Source organism: Antedon bifida, chromosome 5, assembly GCF_963402885.1.
Source record: "Antedon bifida chromosome 5, ecAntBifi1.1, whole genome shotgun sequence".
NCBI lineage: Eukaryota > Metazoa > Echinodermata > Crinoidea > Comatulida > Antedonidae > Antedon > Antedon bifida.
Window position 1 is genome coordinate 3,843,655 of NC_136230.1, and position 16,912 is coordinate 3,860,566.

Here is a 16,912-nt window from a genome sequence, read left to right on the forward strand (position 1 = left end):
TTATAAAGTTATTATCAGCCAATGGGCCTTCAGATATGTATGAAGAGAAACTATTCGCAACAGTGCAGCGGTCGGCGAATTCTGTAATTCTGTTTTTCTGGATGCTATAATAACAAACGAATTGGAAAATATACCAACACTGCAGTACACCTTGTTTTCAGACGTTTTAAATTTTTTCTTCGGCTTTTTTCCAGATTAATTATTATATTATTCCCAGGACTAGACTGATTATTTGCCATCAGCAGACAATGGGCTGTGATGGTGACCTTTAATGGTGGCGCAACATCACAGTACGGTTTGCTAAGTCAATAATAAGCCCAGTTATTAAACACAGTATATTAAATTGATATACAAGATTATATAGGCCTATATGCAAGTTACCTGACACGTACGTACTTTGGGATATGCAAACCGGTAAGTCTGAAGATTTTATATATTATATAATATACAGTTATGAATATAGCACATACTGTACTTTTTGATTTATAGGCCTAGATATAATATATTTACATACTGTAATATAATCGATCCTATAATATAGGTCATAGGTGACATTGTTTCAGCGAATTAAAGAGTGCAACACATTAATAATGCATACACTTTGGGGGCCTGCTGTATGTAGGTGATTTTGAAACCTGTATAGTACCTAGCATAGCGTTTGAAACCTAGCTATCGAGATACTTTTTCTTTTTTAATCTGCAAATTTAATTTTGTAGGGGAAACCAATAACACACTGATTTAAAAATACTGGGACTGCGTAATACTCGGTTCGTTTAAATTTAGGCCTATGCATGGTTCCGGGTTCGAATCTTGGTTTTAGCAGCTCTCATTCTCACAGATTTCCTCATCTATATTACTTCTAAATTAATTAATACATTTTCAGTATATAGATTTTTTTTAAGTCTGAACTAAACTTCATTAAACCATTATCTACATGATTAGACAAAATAAACCAAGGACAAGCCCTTCTTTATTGTAAGTAAGCTTTTCGAATATTTTGTCGAACACCGGTATTAAAATATAATTTAAAAAACGACGGTAAGTGCATCGGTGCATATGCCATAATGGATAAAATGATGTTGCAGTAATATTATTTCTAGTACCTTAATTTTATTTTGAACGTGCATTTGCGACCAGTGAAGGGCAATCATCGGCCACCGAGTGTCAATTGAATTGAAGTTAATCTTTATGTTGTTTATTGGTTATCCGCACTTGGCGGATAACCCCTTGTTATTGTCAGGATCTTTTTTTTTTTTTTTTTTTTTTTCTATGTTATTCTTCTTTCTTTCCCTGAATTTTGTTGGCAGCGTATCTCTAATTCTGGCCAACATAAGATTGTGTAACTTTGTCATAAGATTGACCTGTAGCTGTAGATGTGCAGGACGTTTCGTTTTTTGACTATAGAGTTGCGCCGCGTAAGTTACGCGTGATTTTGTGAATTTCGCGTATTTACCATAGATTAAAAACCAAAAAACAATTTAAATTGAAACTTGGCAAAAGTGTAATTTATATCATGCGCTAACTTTCTATGGATTAAAAATGGCACTTTTTAAAGAAAGTTACGGGCGCACGCGCGTTTAAAATTTAAAAATGCGAAAAATCAATTTCTAATCAACTTTCTACGCGTTTCATGTCATTTTGAGCATTTCAAAAATTTTTTTTACGCGCGCGTGCGCACGTAGCGCAAAAACAATTTTTTTGGCTTGATTTTTGTTTTTCCAGCCTTTTCTAGTAATTTTACCAACTTTCAAACAATTTTGACTTAAAATCACGTCATACGAGCACGTTAAATTGAACAATTTGCGCGCGTTTTTGATGAAAAAGTTCAAAAATTTGTCAAATTATGCCTTTTTTTAAAATGTCATAGATTTCAAACTACGTGGTGACATTTTTTAAAATTACAGATTCTGGAAGTTGATGAGTTGTAGATATCAAATCATGAATCAATATGGCTAACCGGACATTGTGACGTCATCGTATGGCCACTTGAATATAAAATATATGATTTTTGTATCTTTCGTCATAGCTTATCACATTTAATAGAGCGCATCTCCACTTATCCGTATTCCATTTCCCCATTTTTTTTAATATTGTCTAGGTCAATCAATTACCATTCGCATGATTCACCTTTTTTTAAATTGTGATGACGTCATCATGTTCAAAAGCGTAAATAACTTTGATCACTTATTTTTACCTATACGGCACTGTATGTAGTATGTATACAGTATATAGTGTATACTGTATATACTTAGACGTGACACAAAATAGAGAGCACACTGAAATTGTTTTAATGGCATAATCGTTTTTCAGTTTGCAATATTCTAACGTATGACGTGGCCTTTGCGCTGCGGATAACCTAACTCGTCCGTAGTGACGAGTTCAAATCTAGTTAACATTTGAATCTATATGGTACGACGAGTATTGAAGGCACAACGTCACAACTTGAATAGAATGGCAAACAACAAAAAAGTAAACATGAACCTTTTGAGCGTAAATTGTTTGATAAACCGTGCATTACAGTGTCACTATCTCGTATCAATGAAGAAGGTTATGATGCTTAGGACTGTTCTGTACTCTGTAACAGACCTCCTACAATCATGGGGGGAGGGGGGTGTGACGAGCGATGCATGACATCCAAAGCTATCGAACGAACGGGACCGATGAGCAGGGTCTACTCATAAAAGGGTGCTCTTCCGTGATGGTCTTAACATAAAGACACGGCCGTTGACATGCCCAAAAAGCCCACCTAATCGCTCTGTGGTGTATTGTGGATTCTATTAATTTCGCCATTCACAGTAAAAGTTGTCCTTGATTCAAAAAAGAATAATCAATAGAGGCCTACCATCTTGAAAGAACGAACATACTTAAGTATGGCTTTATTCTAGATATTAAAGGCGTACTAAGTTTTAACAAACGGATTGCCTCGCTCCAATGACATTTACTGCTTTTAATCGTTTTTAATTAATTTCGTCAACAGTAACTCAGTTGTGTATATAACAGGTAAAGTTACTGTTCTTGTTGAAGATACATGACTGTCATTGACAGTTGACTTCACTGCTGCTGTACTCGAGATCTACGTTTATACCATGCTATACACTTTTTTTTATTTTTTTATTTATACAACATTGAGAAGTAAGTAAACAAAAGTATTATTTTGTTTCAGAGTTTATACTACAACATATGCAGTAACTACTGTCGACCTGCACATACGGGAATATGACATGAGATCGTTTCTTCTGTAGACACCTGGAATTGACACCTGGAATTAACCACTGTGGAAACTAATCTTTCGCATGATGCACGGTGACGAACGACAGGTATGGCTTCCACTAAAGTCACCGGATGATGATGGACTTCTTCCAAAACGCAACGAAAAGTCGGATACAACTGTAAAACAGACAGTACATTCAAATTGTAACAATGCGTCTGGTAAAACGTGTGTCAGACTTCCGACGGTGACTTGGGGATGGTTTTTAACATTAGCAGCATTTACACTTCATTTTTTTACGTATGGAACGCTGTTTTCGTTTGGTGCTATGTTCGTTTCGTTGCGTGACACTTTCAACTCGAGTGAAACTTCCGTAGGTAAGTAAATTAAACGTTTAACTTAGTGCATATTGTACATCTTATAAAGCCTCAATAAGGAGTGAATCCAGGGGCAACTGAAGGGGTGGTTAAATTAAACACACCTTAAAATAGTCAAATTACAACTGTGCAACTCGGGGGAGCGCCTTTAGAACCCGAGAGCACGGTTTCAGCTAGACTTTTCCCTAGTCTTATCTGTAGTTATTGTCTATTTTATGTTATTAGTCTACCAGTCGACGTTTAGATTTTTTTCTGAAAATGTGAGCTCAAGTATTAAACGTATGAAACGCCATATATGCCAAAATGGTTATCTTTTTACTAATTTTTGTCTAGAACCTAGACTATAGGTTTCACAACGAATGATTCCGCGCTCAACTTCTTATAACACAAATGTAAGCTTATATTGATCAAATATTCATTTATCTTACAGGATGGGTTGGATCGTTAGGCCAAGGTCTTGGTGGAATACTCTCACCATTCGCCGGGCTTATGTTTGAATTTATCGGTTTCCGATACACAGCGTTTATAGGAATTAGCATGTGTACAGGTAGCCTGGTTCTGACGTCTTTTGTCACCTCGATACCGTATATGTTTGGCACATTTGGCGTGCTGTTCGGCACGGGAACTGCATTAGTTTTTAACACGTGTGTGAACGCAGTGGCGGCCTACTTCAAAGGTCATTCAGCCGCCGCTGGTGGATTGGCATTGTTCGGAATGACAGTTGGTATGTTTCTCTACATTATCAGAAAGTTTACGCGCGCGTATAAAAGACGTATTTTCATCATAACTTGAGCGCGCGCGTCAAATTGTTTATGGCGCGCAGACGGCAATATGATGATGCTAATGTGATAAGCAAAATTACGAAGTGTACTTGATTCTAAACTGTCAAGTCCACTTACATGCTAGGGGTGCATGAAAGCATTAATTATTAATTAATTGTTAATATGTGATTAATTATGACATTGTTGACCTGTTTACCTGATGAATTTACAGTTTACATTCATCTTGAACGTGATCTATGAATACAACATGTAAATCATTTGGAAAACATCTGGTTAGATTATAAATAAATCCGAGCATCCCACATCATACGACGACGTACCTGGATGAATTGTTAATAATGCTACAGTAGGCTTTACTGTACACTATCAAGTGATTAAGGGTAGATCCGTGTTGAAAATGCATATTGTTTAATAAGAAGCCTTTGCTACAACATAACAAATAATAACCCCACTTATTTTTTCCGTGGTGAAGAAGCCCCTTTAAAAAAACGTGGCCTACTATTATCAGTGTTTGGTTTATATGTTATAACAATAGAAATTTAACCAGGAAATATCCTTTAAACTTGGTAGTAGAACTATTCTGAGCTTAAGTCCTTTAATTTGAGTTTAAACTGAAGTTCTGTAAGCCGACTTGTAATGTGTGCGAATGTAAAAATACAGAAATAATTTCGGTTTACTATGTGCAAAAAATGTGAAATAAAACAAATATATTCATGATCTACGTGTAACATTGTATCGATAGTATTTACGTCCACGTGTTAATGATTAGTTGATTTATTATTCTATGTTTTTTTTTTCTGACTGACTGACTTAACTCTTGACTCTGTCTACACTATCAAACTTTATGTGACAAAAAATGTGATGTGCCCATATATTGATATGGTGATGTCATATTACTACCATATTTTTTTTTGTCAAACTTTTTTTATAGTGTAGACAGAGCTTTACAGAATGATATACAGCTTTACCGACCGTAACCCCAGGGAGGGATATATAGAGTGCTTACAGCTATTGTCTCGTCTGTTACAGGAACTCTTACGTTAAATTCATTTCTCGGAATACTAATTATCAACATTGGTTGGAGGCATATGCTACGAACTTTAGCCATAGCATTGGCTGTGATGTGCTTCCCGTCATGCCTTGCGTTAAAAGAGCCTGATCATGACCTCGTAACCACTAAAGACATCGAAGCTGATGAAGACAATCTAAAGAAAGGTCATGACGTCTGGAAATATATTAATATATTTGTGACTGTCGAGATGTTACTACTCTTTTCAGCCGTCACAATATATTCCATAGCGTGCGCTTTTCACTATATTAATTTAGTAAGTTTCTTTAAAAGTCATATTTCCACATATTTGTGCTTTTAAAATATCATCTTATTCACTCGATTAAGCCCACCGGTGCTTTCCCAAAGTCCCAACGATCCGCAACCCCAGATAAGACTATGCATAAAGGTAGGGGCGTTACTCCACCTAAGGTCTTAGCGAACCGCATACCACCAGACTATAGTTAGGTGCGTTACAGGTCTAATTCCAAGTAAACCTTTGACATGTGTCATCCCTCATTCCAATACATTGCGCAGTTTAAAAGTCTTTAGGGCATAACTTTTTTAGAATGGAGCATTATAGTATAAAGATTATTAACCTAATATAATGACTCTATTATTTCACAGATTAGTTTCATGTCATCCATTGGAATCGACGAATCGAGTGGATGTTTAGTTGCAACGATACTTGGTGCGGCAGACGGTATAGGACGATTACTTTCATCTTTGATTGGAGATCGTCTGCCATGTTCCCGCCTTTATACCTTAGTAATTGCCTGTGTAGTCGGTGCTATCCCTACATTTTGTTTAGTATTTATTAAAACCTTCGAATTAATGGTCGTCTATGCAATAAGTAAGTTCATAAAGTAGAAATATATTTTGGGGAAAATTCTGTATACAATTTTATTTTCACAAAATATTTAGTGGAGCTGTACTTACCTTCTAATCCCAATGTCCAGGGTTCAATCCTGGCCTTGTAGCCAGGGTTGTAACTCCCGACTCTTTCAACTCCACTCCCTAAGCCTAAAATGAGATTTAGTTTATAAGTATGATAACTTATTAAATAGTGTATCCATCCTGTAATTGGCGAGTTACTGACTGTTGGATGTGTATGAAAAAAAAAAAATAATAATTAAATTTAAATGATTGAATTTCAGTACTTGGAATATCCCGAGGTGTACTATTTACTATGCAATATCCTGTTGCCTTGGAAACGTTCGGAGTCGGAAGAGGGATCGAAGCTCTAACGAACGTCATTTTTGCTATGGGATTAGGGACGCTTCTTGGCAGCTCTGTAGGAGGTAAGTATTTTTTCTATGATCATTAGAGCTCTGTCTACACTATCACACTTTATGTGACACAAAAATGTGATGTGCCCATATATAGACATGATAATGTCATATCACCGCCATATTTGGGCATATTACACTTTTTTTGGTATAATATTGGTAGTGTAGACTTTCATGGTCTATGGACTATCTATACAGACTATCTGCAAATTAATTGGCGCCAAACTATAACAGTAAGAATCCTTCATTTTTCCTGTGAAACGAATTTTTGTTAGCTAAGGTTGGGTTCTGATGTTCGAGAAATACAGAGCTCTCAACAACATCTGCGCATTCTTACAAAATCGACGAGTGCTGATACTTGAAATTATATTTTTTACCTATATTTTGACATTTCTTTGTGTTTTTGTTTTAGGTGTTAGCTACGATAAAACTGGTTCCTATGAAACATCATTTTATATCTGCGGTGGTCAGTTGTCGTTTGCAGCCAGTCTCATTTTGATTCTTATATTTTATAGAAAAACAAAGAAAAGACACAATTTACTGAATGAACCAATGAAAGTACAACACGCGATAAACGCAAGTCCCCATTTAAAACGATCTGTTATCTACACGTATGTGTCGGTTATATAGCCAAACATTTCCATAGAATAGTTGTTACAATTCATTTGGTATTGGTCTAGGATGCCTTCTAATTGTGTTGAAATCAATGGTGCACGAGATAGTTCAATTAGGAATAAGTTATGTAATGAAAGGAAATTGAGGTGCCTTTGTGACAAGAGTTATTTTTTTATAAGCATAACAATTTTCATGTTTTAGTAAAAAACAAGAGATGTAATGTTGTATACTACTGAAGGAATGCGGAATGCTAATTATTTGAGTGACGTGCTTACTCGAGTGCGGCGTTCTATCCCCTATTAAAGATGTATTGTCCCCTAAAAAAATTATTTTTTGAAATGTGTTTGTTGAATATGCCATTTTAATGTCACATAATACTTATTCACTTTCACCAAAAATTGGATAGGAAAACAAATTATTTACCTGAAACTGTAATTTAAAGCAAAAAATAGTCAAATTGGCTGGCAGCCAATGGGTTTTTGGTTGAATTTAACTGTTTATTTTGTAATTTTATAAGTGAAAACATTTTTTTTCGGGATTTTTTTCTACGGAAGTGATGGCATATTCGAGGTTTGATTTTAATAATCTTCATTTTTCATTTTTTTGGGGGACAATACATCTTTAAGGGAACACTTTCGGGATCCGCGCGACCCCTGAATAGAGGGAGCTATGAGTTCCAATGTAGTGTATTTTAGCATAAAATTGTTATTATTACAAAACGGCGGGTAACACTAAGGCTGATTTTTTTCTTATTCAGAAATGTTTATGTAATAGCAAACAGTATAGGCTATCATCGGCTTCATTAACTAACTAACAACTAACAACTAACAAGCAACAAAGGTGTTAGTTAAGCCAAATTATTATGAAATATTTGTACCGGTGGCATCTAAAGCTTGGTTCCCACTAGGACGTAACGCAACGACGTAAACGCGACGTAAGAAATTTAACCAATCACAATCGATGTATTATCCGAATTTTCGCTTGTGATTGGTCAACTCGCTTGCGTTGCGCTTACGTCCTTGCGTTGCGTCCTAGTGGGAACTAAGCTTTAGGGCCCTACTATTATTAAAAGTATACTAATTGATTGATAATTGATTATTCTCAAAATAAAGAATAAACTCCAATATTGTTTTATTTCCATAATAATGCACGTACCGAGTATCATAATAAAACAATAGTAAAACAATATTGGAGTTATTCTTTATTTTGAGAATAATCAATTATTATAGGTCTATTGTTATTGTTATACGCAATCAACAAATCAAATAACACATTAGGTGTGCTATCAAATTAAGTTATATTGATTAATATTTGACTCGTTACCGTGTTCACCTATTGTGTACATTTTAGAGAAAATATTTAATTCAATCGGAAAATTAATATAATACAGTACTTTTGTCAGGGGATTAATATTGGAATTAATTGACAGTGTTGTTAGATACTTTAGCCTTGGCTTCAATGAATTGTAAAATGTAAATAGAAATACACAGTTTATTAAATCAATAAAAAGTTATACAATAGCCTAATTTGACCTTACTTTCAGATCTCTATAAAAAGCTTGGTCAAAATATTAAAAACAGCGATAAATATTGGCATATTTGCAGGGGTTTGCAAGATCAGAGTAAAGCGCCATTTACACTAGGAATGTCGTTGTCGTGTCGTATCTAGTGTAAATGGCGCTTAACGACTCAAATACAAAAGTCATCCATTAGTACTGTACTGAAAGAGTTAAATATTTTTGTACAAATGGCGTTTCATACGAATCCTACTGGAGCTCCGAATTACGTATAGAAAAAAGACAATAAATACAGACTCGGGTCAAGTCTACAAACAATACAATTTTAAATATCAGTTTACAAAAGTTTATTTAATTTTACAAATTTAGGGGAGGACTGGGCTGGATGCGAACCTCCCCTTTCGAGGGAGGACCAAGCACAGCGTTCCCTTAACACACGGATCCCAGTTTGTTTAAACATTTCTCTTCGATCAATTTCGCAAAAACTTAAAATGATATCCATAAAAGGCATCACCAAAATTAAATATGTAAATCATTTATAGTTATGTTACACATTGAAGAATTTACGAATGATTGGTAATGGACAATATTCGTGAACTCATTACGTACCTGGGAATCTAATCACATACGTCACAGGATTAATTCTTAACAGTTTTGGCGACTAACTGTAAAGCAGACAATTTCAGTGCATTAGAGGTGCATTGTGACTAATATTGTATACTGTACAAAACAACACCGAATAAGGGGCAATTCGCTTTCACTCTTTATTTTCACTTTTTATCATCATTCGTATAAATTGTATAGAACAAAAATACTTAGTGATGACACGATAGCACATAATAGATTGTAAACTGTGTGTGGGTGGTTATACATTAGGCCTACAAATGAAGAATTTCAGCGGTTATTACCCTGTATAACGTAGTTATAAAAGGTACAAAGTCATCAAGGTATTTATATTTGTCCTCAAACTAAGGAAATTCGGATTAGGCCCTATTTTAGCCATCAGTACAGCGCCTACCAGATCAGCACATCGGGAGACGATCCCCTACTCTAAAGCGTGGTTACCACTAGAACGCAATGCAACGCAGCGACGTATCGACGCAAAATGCTGTATTGCGTAATCACAAGTGGGAACCGACGACGCAACAGTGCTGCAAACATCGCAGGTTTGATTTCAAGCAGGCGGTGGAAAACACAATTATTGGAAGGGCATTTTGTTACGCTGCGTAGGTTGCGTTACGTTGCGTTGCTAGTGGGAACCACGCTTTAGCGAATAGTGTACCAAGAAACGCGCACTTATACCACCTCCGTCAAGGTTATATTTTTGCCTGATGTGTGTTTAGATAACGTCAAAATACAAGACAGATCTGTAACAAATTCAAACCACAGATACAGTATATGGCCACGGAGGACTGTTAAATTTTGGAGGCAATCCGGACCAGGATCTCAATTCTGGACAACTTAGTCTGTGGGGTGAGGGTCAAATTTGTGGTCATCTAAACTATATAATTATTATATAACAATAAGCATAAAGCGTGGTTCCCACTAGAACGCAACGCAACGACGTATTGACGCAAAGTGCTGTATTGCGTAATCACAAGTGGGAACCGACGACGCAACAGTGCTGCAAAAATCGCTGCGTTGTGTTGCGTCGCTAGTGGGAACCACGCTTTAGGAACCAAACCGGCCACGCGAATTATCATGTGCGCGATGGTTTACGTTAACAAAAAAAAAAAAAACACAGTAATCTTAAATAGCTGAAGTGACAAGAAATAAAAACAAGTACTAATTTGTTTACTTAGCTCAATAAAAGTATATTTACTGTAGATCAGAAACTCTAAATATAAAACATAGTATCATGATGTACAATATTCGGATTCACACCCTTTCCTTTCGTTAATCAATAGGACAAATATTTTATATTTTATTTTAAATACCATACGAAATGGCAATTCAAGGCACAATAAACGTGAGCGTAAAAACACGCATCGATGACTCATAAATAATCAGTTTTGTATAACGTAATGAATAAATTGGCCCAATTTGCGTTCCATACATTTTCACATACAGGAATACCATAGGCACTCTAAAACAGGAATATATCATTTCTTCATAAAAATTTGTCGGAACACATCGCTTGCTTTCAGTGCGATATTGTACTCATCGTATTAAAATATATATATTACAAAATGTAAATGGCTGTACAAAGTTTAAAAGTTTATTTACAAAAGAAAAATGTTAATCATAATATACTATGGAATTATTCAATGGAATAGAATCACACATGATGATGAAAAATCCAACATTTTATGATGGAAGTCCGTTTGGGATTACGTAATGCAGCTTTATAAAACATAAATCTACGAAGGCTAAACTATAAACACGATTTAATACATACTACTGCAGTAGTCCATATTACATTACCGCAGTAAACCATTTTTACACTACTGCAGTAATCCACTACACTCTATCCTCAAACATCCGTTTCAATTTGGAAAAATAAGATGTAGGTTCAATAATAACATTTCACACAAAGTTCCAAAAATACATATACCGTCGTAGTAGGTAATAAATATACATAATTATTTAAAAAATTACATTGTAATGAAGACATAGGCATCCCAGTATGGCATGGCGTACATTTTGTTATGTTATGTAATAATAATAATAGCATAACTAAAATGACATCATAAATGTCAGTTTTTTTTTTTTTAATAATCTGGTAATTAAACATAATAAATTAGCAAGGTGTAATTCCATTCAAAATACATATGGATTGTTATATAATTAAAAAATGTCCAGATTTACTTTTAAGTACGCGCTTGTCTAATTAAGTACGGTAGTATAAAAGCAAAAATCAAAATTTCTTTATAGAAAAAATCGTATTCTAAATGTCCGCGTTGGAAGTTATATTATGCGCAAATCTATTCAATTTTATCAGGAAAACAATTTATTTAATAGCTTTATGAGGCTTGATAAATAGGTATCCAAATTATTTTGTTGAAACTTTTACAATATAAAAAATTATTAAAATATCTGACAAATATTTACATAAATATATTTTGGGTGAAATTAATTCGGTTTATAAAAAGTACTGTACACATTTAGTTAAGGTCATTCATAATTTAATTGTCCAAGCTAAACTAACTTTGACGTGGACAAAAGTTTCCACATATTTTTGTTTTTTAAAATTAGGTCTACCAAATAAAAATTATCAATTTTGTACAAATACAAGGCGTTTACTATATCTGAAATTCTTTTTGATCCGCACTATTTAATGGAGGTAACCTAACTGAGTAGTGCGATGGGTTAATAATCCGGCCTGGTGTTCCTTGACCAGAGGTACATCGACTTGTTTGCATTGAGCTCAGTCCGGTCGATGTGACGAGAGGTGAGATGGACGGTGACCCGGGGGCAAGAGGTGACAATGATGGCGACAGATCCGGCGATACTGCTAACGATTGAAATATATTTTCATGCGATATTGGAGATCTAGGCGAAGAGTTTCTTGTATGAGATGATGTGTTACTAGCTAAAGGCACAACAGGTTTAAAAGGTCCCTGGGCAATTGACGTGATTAACGGTGGAGGGTGAGTCTTGAGCTTCGGTTGAAATGCTGATTTCTGTTGAGGCGGACGCTGTTCTATTTGCCTCCTTGCTACGCTATCATCTTTCAGCTTGGCAATTTCTGCAAAGACATGCGCTAAAGGCTGAAACTGTGGACCCCAATCCAGTAAGTAATCCCAATTGTAACTACCAGAAAACTCTTCATCACTGTTCACGATTGAGCTTAAGGAGCCTGCCATGGAAGGTTGTCCGTGATCATCAAACCCAAATGACCTTGTACCGTCCATGACAGCATCATCCTCTTCAGCACCCACCTCGTCTAGCTTAGCGTAGATGATGTTCCCGATATCGACTCCACCACCTGCTTCTCCTCCACCTTCCTCCCCAAACACGTGCATACTCTCAACGCTTTTACTACTAAGAAAACCATTCATAACTTTAGTATTTTGCAGTATATCATGATCGTCCAAAACTGAACTGGAGTCCTCGTGATCGTGTTGAATTCCGGAATCGATAACTGTACCACGCTGATTTGATGAATGATCAGATTTTGACCCTTCATTGATTTTTCGGATTTCTTCGTCTTCCACAGTGGTTGATCCTCGGCCACTTGACGCCGAATTTGATTGGTCTGAAATATCGGTTCGAGTTAAGTGGCCTACTTCCATCGAGCTGTTGGCACCACGCATGGCGTATAGATTACCAATACGATGTATTTCAGCAGGACTGATTTGTAAGGCGCCATTGGCCATAATACCGTGCGACATATCAACTCTATCGAAAGTATTCGCGTCGTACGCTGGCGGTGAGTATCTTCCTTGGCTGTAAACATTCGATGGTTTCTGTTGTCCATTTTTACGTTTCCACATAAGAATCAGAAGAATAACTAAGATGACTAACACAATGAATATTAATGGTAAAATGATGGCCAGAATAAGACTAACATCACCAGGAGCTGTACTGCCTCCGCTAGAAGGAATGTCTACAACCACTGTTACGGTTGCTCTAGCCTCTAACGAATCCTTCCTACCACTGCTAGCTTTCACAAGAATCGCCTCTTGTTGCGGAGCTTCCCGTACGTGTCTTTTCCTCGTTGAACGCCTTCTCCGTGACCCACTCATATCTTTACTGACGGATATCACTCCCGTGGTATCGTTAATGACGTAATATTCTTCAATATTTTCAAAGGAATAACGGACATCACCGTCTTTTCCTTTATCTTCGTCGGTCGCTTTTACCGTACCAACAGACGTTCCCTTTTTCGCGTCACTCGGAACGCTGAATTGATATTCTAACTCGGAAAATTGTGGTTCGTATTCATCTATGCTCGTAATGTCTACTTGAGCCTGTACACCGATTTTCTCCCCACCGTAGTCGGTTGCTAAAATATGAATACGATATATAGATGTAGTCTCGTAATCAAACGATGCACGTGTTCGAACTTCTCCCGTGTGACTATCAATTGTAAAGAATTCTTGACCGTCACCGCCTTGTATCGAGTATGTCAAAGATCCATAAATTCCTGTGTCTTCATCCAAAGCTTTCGCTGTAAAAACCAGCGTGCCAACCGGTTGGTTCTCTTCCAAACTTTCAATATACATTAGCGACGGGAAATACGGTTTGTTATCGTTCTCATCAAGAATATCGATAACAACATTGACTTCACTCGATCGCCGATCTGGGTGGCTATCATCCAACGCTTGTACCGACAACACCACTTGTGGCGTCCCTTTATCGTGATCCAGCCCACTTTTCACCGATATCACTCCTGATCTTGTACCAATTTTAAACAAATCTTTGTCATTACCGGATATAATTTCAAAGCGTATCATTTCATTTCCGTCTTGATCGGCATCCGTAGCAGAAACTGTAAGTACGGGAGTATCGTCAGCAGCCGCTTCGCTGATGTTAGCGTAATAAGCGTCAAACTGAAAAACTGGACTATGATCGTTGACATCAGTAATTTCAATTACAGCTTCGGCGGTAGAGTTCCGTTGAGGACTGCCGCGGTCTGTCGCAAGTATTACCAATGTGTACAGATTCTTCTGCTCGCGATCTAACAAACCATTCACAGTTATTTCTCCGCTGTTGCCATCAATGCGGAATACGTTTTCTTCATTACCAGTAAGAATACTGTAATAAATGTTATTGTTGTCGTGAGATGGGTCTCTGTCTTCCGCGTGAACAGTGAGGACGTGTGAGCCGTGCGGACTATTTTCCGGTACAGACTCTTCGTAAAGAGGAGTGTCAAAATCTGGTGAGTTATTGTTAACATCTGTAACCTGAATTCTGACGGCAACGACAGCAGATAGAGGAGGGTCTCCATGATCTCTAGCAGTGATCACCAACTGGATAACTGGTTGAGATGGGTTGTAGTCGATAGTTTGGTTAGTAAATATGGTTCCTGTATAAATAATAAAATGTTTTCATTGTCAGATCATATTAAATGCATAATATTTATTCATTTTTTAATAGTAAAAATAGCAACTGAAATTTAGCTATTAAACACATTCATTATTGAGATTGAAAACATTAATAATGAATAATTAATTAAACTATGAAATACAATATGACATTATTTTAAATAGGGCATTAATTTACCTGTGATAGGGTCGATATAAAAGCCTAATACTGGTGCTACACCCATGCTGTACTCTATCTGTGCGTTGGTGCCTTCATCTGCATCAGTTGCATTCACTGTCTTGATTGGATAGCCTGGAGGTGTCAGCTCAGGTATAGTCACCTGAAACAATAATATCTCATTAGTCGCTTGTAAAAATGTCCTATAGGATCGTTTAGGATTCTATATAGGATGCAATAAGTTGTCTATAGGATCCCATATTTTGCCTAAACCTGCAATTTCCCTATAAAGTTTTAAGCCCTGTCTACACTATCAAACCTTATGTTACAAAAAAATGTGATGTGTCCATATATGGACATGATGATGTCATATCACCACCATATCTGAGCATATCACTACCATATTTGGGCACATCAAACTAGTTTGATAATGTAGACAGAGCTTTATATTCTTATATAAACTACTGTATAACAAAAAGAAGCTAGCTACCTCATAGGACTGTTCACTGAATTCTGGTGCGTTATCATTCTCATCCAAAATGATTACAGTCATTCCACCCTTAGCCGTTTCCACGCCATCAAAGGCGGTAATAGTAAGTTGGTATTCCGGTTTATCTTCACGGTCCAGTGGAGCGTTAAGTGTCACCGTACCACTAAAACGATCGATTTGAAACTCGGAGTTTGTGTTGCCCTCTATGATGTCATAGGTCAGAGTGGGATCTTTATCGGCATCGTTTGCTTGGACATTGTAAACAACTGTACCTACTTTTGCACCTACATAAAAAAAAATGTTACATTTTTTATGTATTTTTCAATAACTACAGAAAATACCTTGGTATGGTACAATATACTTCTTTTAAATATCCTAAAATTTTGCATATATTAGGCATTTCTTAAAACTAATAACACTACGTATAAGGTACTGTATTTCAAGAAAAGTGAGATAGTGAGATAAGTATTAAGTGTTTTACTTAACTCAATAAGTATTTAAGTATTTCCCTTAAATTGTATTCATTTAGATAGGATTAATCTTAAGGGTAAGTGTTTCCCTTAGCCTAACTGTGAATGGTGAATATGGCCACTGGTATCTAAACAAGTAAACTACAGTGCAGCAGCTATGTGCCTGGAAAACAATTTTGAACTTGTTAAAAGGTACTCATTACAGAATGGTGAAAATACAACTGTAATTACTAATCACCTTCATTGATTGAAACTGGAGGGATTCCCGGTAGTACTGGAGGATTATCGTTCTTATCGTTGATGCTAATCTTAATGGTGGCACTTCCTGTGTTCGGAGGATTCCCGCCATCCACAGCTTCCAAAGTGAGTTTGTATAGTTCCACGATCTCACGATCTAAGCGTACCCGTGTTGTAATGATGCCAGTCTGGGGATCAATATTGAAGTGGTCGTCGTTGTTGGCACTGGAGAACCGATACGTTATCTGGGCATTTGTACCGGAGTCATCATCGGTTGCCGAGACCTAAAAGAAAGAAATTTAATTTACTATTAGTTTATTAAATCGTAACATGTACATTGTTATTATTATATATCGATCATTTGTATATTTTTCTAATAGTACAAAACAAATTAGTGAAAGCCCTCAGAAACTGAGTGAAGTACTTGGCAAAATATATCAAGGAAGACTATATTCGTAGAGAGGGGGCTCACTACTCCATATTTCGGTCCATGTTAAAAGAATGGGTGTGCTATTAAATATCTCATATGGAAGATACAGGTAAGTCAGATTGTAATATAATAAGCTTTTGTGACATGACCAATATATTATTTTTTCTGAAAATAAATAGGCATGTTCTGTAAGTATAATACCTATTAACACCAAAACATTCAGGAAAATTGTGGATGCTAAACCCACCCATCTTTCACTGGAAAATGTCCCCTAATAGGAGTGTCCCAAAAGATACTGTATAT

At 36.3% G+C, this 16,912-nt stretch overlaps 2 protein-coding genes across 2 annotated transcripts in view; one reads left to right on the forward strand and one right to left on the reverse strand.

Moving 5' to 3' along the window:
* The first annotated feature begins 36 nt into the window (after positions 1-36).
* LOC144843190 (monocarboxylate transporter 13-like) lies at positions 37-8,281 on the forward strand. Its single transcript, XM_078699962.1, has 7 exons — positions 37-414; positions 3,164-3,585; positions 4,016-4,309; positions 5,397-5,692; positions 6,043-6,268; positions 6,573-6,716; positions 7,117-8,281. Exons 2-7 carry the CDS (start codon positions 3,294-3,296, stop codon positions 7,332-7,334), a joined length of 1,470 nt encoding a protein of 489 aa, XP_078556088.1. The 5' UTR covers positions 37-414; positions 3,164-3,293; the 3' UTR covers positions 7,335-8,281.
* A 2,750-nt stretch (positions 8,282-11,031) lies between these two features.
* Positions 11,032-16,912, reverse strand: part of LOC144843164 (protein dachsous-like) — a 56,400-nt gene continuing 50,519 nt past the window's right edge. Inside the window, exons 16-19 of the mRNA XM_078699888.1 lie at positions 16,181-16,463; positions 15,473-15,756; positions 15,004-15,145; positions 11,032-14,806 (exon numbers count right to left, since the gene is read on the reverse strand). Of these exons, the coding sequence (XP_078556014.1) occupies positions 12,078-14,806; positions 15,004-15,145; positions 15,473-15,756; positions 16,181-16,463 (3,438 nt within the window). The 3' untranslated portion in view covers positions 11,032-12,077. The remainder of the gene's footprint in view (positions 14,807-15,003; positions 15,146-15,472; positions 15,757-16,180; positions 16,464-16,912) is intronic.